At 45.0% G+C, this 4,307-nt stretch overlaps 1 protein-coding gene across 2 annotated transcripts; it reads right to left on the bottom strand.

The window, feature by feature from the left end:
• Positions 1–364: 364 nt before the first annotated feature.
• On the bottom strand, positions 365–2,758 carry LOC119278012 (2-carboxy-1,4-naphthoquinone phytyltransferase, chloroplastic-like). Of its 2 annotated transcripts, none has more exons than XM_037559365.1 (6): positions 2,349–2,758; positions 2,064–2,167; positions 1,864–1,938; positions 1,627–1,765; positions 1,038–1,160; positions 365–651 (listed from the first exon to the last, which is right to left on the bottom strand). In XM_037559365.1, the coding sequence occupies exons 1-5, from the start codon at positions 2,589–2,591 to the stop codon at positions 1,152–1,154; spliced, it is 570 nt and encodes a 189-aa protein (XP_037415262.1). In that variant the 5' UTR covers positions 2,592–2,758; the 3' UTR covers positions 365–651; positions 1,038–1,151. The 2 variants fall into 2 exon arrangements, with proteins under 2 accessions (XP_037415262.1, XP_037415266.1); XM_037559369.1 differs by having other exon boundaries at positions 1,864–1,935; positions 2,349–2,755.
• Positions 2,759–4,307: the final 1,549 nt, after the last annotated feature.

Here is a 4,307-nt window from a genome sequence, read left to right as displayed (position 1 = left end):
TGTGTTGCAACAGGGTATATATTTTCTTAAAGCTCAACACTAACCGTGTCTAACATAGTAATAGGAACCTCGTGCACATTAGACAACATGTCTTGCACATTAGTAAAATGCCCACGAAATGTTCTGTAGATGAAAAGAACACTCACATATTTTGTCCCTCATATTTTATTCTGAGTTCATGGATAAATGTGCCAAACAAAGACACTATTGCATTTGCGGCGTGCTGCCAAATTCTTAAGAAATGTTATAATTCCATGGTCTTTATTCTTCATTGTCGATAGTGTCAGCTCTGCTGGAAGGATCAACCATTAATATACACAAATATTATGAATAACATAATCTTAAACCTATGGTATTACTTCCAGAAACAAATCAATGATTTTAGAAATGCAGGATTTGTCCAGCCTGGGAACCAAACAACGACTTCAACCAAAGCATGGGTGAAAAAAATGAAAGGAAGACGAGGTAGACAACAGCATTGACTGCGGCACCAGCTAGACTCAGGGAAGTGACGGGAGGCGAGGGGATAGGGGAAAGGGAGGACATGCGCCTCTCACACCGAAGCAATATGCCACAGAAGACACTTGGTGATCCCATTGATCCATACCACATCCTGTGTGAGGTTAAATAGTACCACTTTCTCTGTAAAATCTGCATGACCAAAAAAAATTCCAGTCAACAGGATTTGGCATGACCAAACATAATAGTTCGGATCAACAATAAGAGGCGAATCATGAATAGAAGCATAACACCTGTGTACCAGAACCATTCTTCTAGACATGTAATCAGTAAAATTTCCAGCTCAACTAAATACTAAGAAAAGATAACCAAACAAACTCAAAAATTAAAATTGAAATGAAGTCATTGGCATCAACTGCAGGATTCACCTACAATAGCTTAAAAAAATGCTGTGTAGCTCAAATTTTCAGCACAACAACACATTCTCCACAATAGCATCGAATTTCCGCATCTTATTTGGAAAATAATGAACAACATAAACAAGAGATTGAGAGGGGAAGATATTTCATCATCGTTACCTTGTGGTTACTGACGAATAGAGCAGCACGTTGCATAGGAGATCAGAGCGTGCTGCAGGGAGGAGGACCGTGGCACAAATGAGATCGAGGCGGAGCTCGAACTCGAAGGACGCTTCAGAACACCTGGCATAACATCATAAACATTTTCAGAGACTGGAGATGCTGCTGGCACTCGAGATTCATTTTTCACAACAGCATCTGAATCCTCCAACTCCAGTAACACATTGCACGAGTGGAAATCCTAAATCGATGCCTACTTATTCATGTCTCCAGTCCGAACTAAGAGTAATCTAGGTTACACACGCAGTGTAACGTGTCCAGTTAGGAAAATTTGGAAAGGTTAGGAATTTTTTATTGTGAGAGTAAAAAAATCAACGTGAGGAGATATGGTGGTGGGATGTGAGACAAAAATAAACCGAACGAAAATAAACCAGACGAAATATAGCCAGATGAAAAAAAAGCATGGATGCAATCCTACCAACTCCTTTATTAGGAGTAGAGATCAGCAAAAGGCAAAATATATTGTGCCAGGGTGATATGGAAGCGAAGGAAACAAAAGGTTCCCTAACGAAGGGGCAGAATATTTTACCTGAGAAACATAACCACAAAGGATTGCACATAGAACCAAAGTGATGAACCTGACGTCTCCTGCTTCTGTAAAGGCCCAAAATAGCCCTCCAAAGCCGAACAGAAGAGGAACGTTTGCAGCATATTGTGTCACTGCCCAACTGCACAGCAGGTCACACTCTGAAATGTTTCGTTTCTAAATACACGTATGCAAGCATTTAGAATGTTACTACTACTCGGCACTGGAAACGAGCAGTACCTGCCAACAATGTTGACGACAGATTCTTTCTTGTTCTTATCAGCGCCAGTATCTGAATCATAAACGTCATTGCTGCTAGTGTAAAAATACAATACGTTCAGAGCAGGGAAATCAATGGTTGAACACTGCTATTGATATCAACATCGATTTACTTGTCAGAGTGTATGTTGTAGTAATATTTTTATGCATGTGAGTTTTACCTCAGATTGAGCCAGGTGATCACAAGGATAGCAGCAGCCAAGAGGCCAAAGTAGCGTCTGGCAAAGAACAGCCCCGCATGGTTATAAGCAGCAGCAGTGCCTACCTGCAAGTGCAAGCAACCGTCAATGCAAATGTGTAAGGTGATCGTAGTTGCAAACCACCAAATACTGCGATCAATACTCATTCTGATTTGCATGCCAGCACACTAACAGGTTATGCAATTCTGAATTGCAGAGCGAAGCATTGGCAAGGGCAATGGGGAGGGAACAATTTGGGGAACTCACGGTGAGTGGCACGAGCGCCACGGAGTAGATGGGCAGCTTGGCCGCTCTCCAGAGCAGCGTCGCGCGTGAGAGCTCGTCGGCGTCCCCGTCTCCGCCGGACGCCGCTGCGGCCGAGCACCGCACTCGCCGTAGCGCGCGACGCCTTCTCGCGGCCTCTACAGAGACGGCGACGCTGCCACGGGGAGAGGAAGGCGCGTGAGGGGAGACGAGGAGAGGCGCGAGTGCAATGCCGGCGAGCGGCATCAGCTCGGAGGCGTTGGCTGGGGGAGCTTAGCTTTGTTCAGGAGCGGCACTCCATCTCCGTCGGCAGCTGGGAGCGCGGGTGCATGGATAAGGCTGAGGGGAACGGAGACGTCGACGCGCGGCAGGCCGTGGGCGGGCGGGCGAAGCGAGAAAGGTTTTTCTTGAGTTTTGTTTTAGCTCGTCACGTAGCGCGACCTCCTCATTGCCTGCTGCCACCCCGAGCTACCGCCTTCGTGCGCAGGTTCCGCTCGTGGAGCGTGACGAGCGCATGGCCTACCTTCACGGCGGCCTGGTCCTCCCCACTATCGTGAAGCTGGCACGCATCGCCGCCGCAATTGCCCAGGATGGCGGATGAAGATCCTGCTGCAGCGACGTGGGTGAGGGATGCAGCCGAGGATGGAGGGATGATTTCCGTGGCTAACCCCTCTCTATAACAACCACCTTTTTTTGCGAGGATATAACAATCACTTAGAAAAGGCAAAGATCAATGCATTAGGATAATTAGGATTTGTAATTGATTGTCATAAAACTAAATTTTATTAACCGATAACGTGCTATCCGTCCCTGCCCGTTTATAACGTGTCTAGTTAGGAAACTTTGAAAAAGTTAGGAAAGTTTTTATTGTGAGGGTAAAAAAATCAACGTGAGGAGATATGATGGTGGGGTGTGAGACAAAAATAAACCGGACGAAAATAAACCAGGCGAAATATAACCAGACGAAAATAAACCGTGGACGCAATCCTACCAACTCAGACATTAGGAGTAGAGATTAAAATATATGATTGTTTGATTGATTGATTGATTGAGTAAAATTGATTGGAATTTTAAAACTTTTGAAGCTTTGAATGAGAGGGAATAAAAGGACTTTTCAAAAAAAATGTTTCTGTTTGAAAATATTGAATTTGGAAATATTTCAAACTTCATGCCACTCAATGATCCTCATGATTTCTTCAATGAAAGAGTGTGGGAAGTAAAGAAATATTTCATTTGAATTTGTCATTTAAATTTTGTTTTTAACTCAAAGTGGCATTTGAATTTTATTTAGAAAAAACTTTTCTGACAAAGAACACTTAAAAAAAGTGTTGAGAGGGAGTAACCTGACACCCCGAAATGTTGGAATATTTTTTTCATAGAGTTTTGAAAGTCATTTGGATTTTTGTTTGAATTTAAAAAAAATGATTTTTTTAAAAAGTATTTTATTTGCCCCTGGAAATTATCCCATTAAATTGGGCTTAATTTTCTGATCGTTTTGATATATAATACTCCTATATTTTATTTTATTTAAATGATTTTTATTCACGGAATCTTTTTAAAAAGGAAAGGTATTTTTTTTGTTTGGGGCCAAATCCGGCCCGATAGTGCCAGATCATCTCCTTCCTCACGAACGGGATTTCATTCCCGAGTACAGCCGCGTCGGCCATCGCCGGAGATTGCGGGATTCACGAAATCTCTTGCCCCCTCCTCCAAACCGACCTCCCCCTATAAAAAGGCCACCTCCCGCACCCATTCCCGCCCCTAGCCCCTCCTCTCCTCGCCCCACATCGCCGCGCCGCCTCGCCGGAGTTCGCCGGACCACCTCCGCCATTGCCGCCCCGCCTCGCCACCACCGGACGCCCCTGCCGCCACCCGCCACCACCATCCGGCCGCCCTCGACGAGCCTCCCCCGCCGGACCCCTCGCCTCTCCGGAGGACCCACCGGAGGACCATGCCGGAGCT

The sequence above is a fragment of the Triticum dicoccoides genome, chromosome 1A, assembly GCF_002162155.2.
Source record: "Triticum dicoccoides isolate Atlit2015 ecotype Zavitan chromosome 1A, WEW_v2.0, whole genome shotgun sequence".
Classification (NCBI taxonomy): Eukaryota; Viridiplantae; Streptophyta; class Magnoliopsida; order Poales; family Poaceae; genus Triticum; species Triticum dicoccoides.
This window is presented reverse-complemented; position numbering and strand designations above follow the sequence as displayed.

Excerpts from the sequence above, each read along its gene's own strand:
- LOC119278012 (XM_037559365.1), bottom strand. The coding sequence starts at position 2,591 with ATGCCGCTCGCCGGCATTGCACTCGCGCCTCTCCTCGTCTCCCCTCAC. Across the intron at positions 1,939-2,063 it reads ATCACCTGGCTCAATCTGAG|CAGCAATGACGTTTATGATT; the intron begins GTAAAACTCACA and ends TTTTTACACTAG. Across the intron at positions 1,766-1,863 it reads GTCGTCAACATTGTTGGCAG|TTGGGCAGTGACACAATATG; the intron begins GTACTGCTCGTT and ends CCTGCTGTGCAG.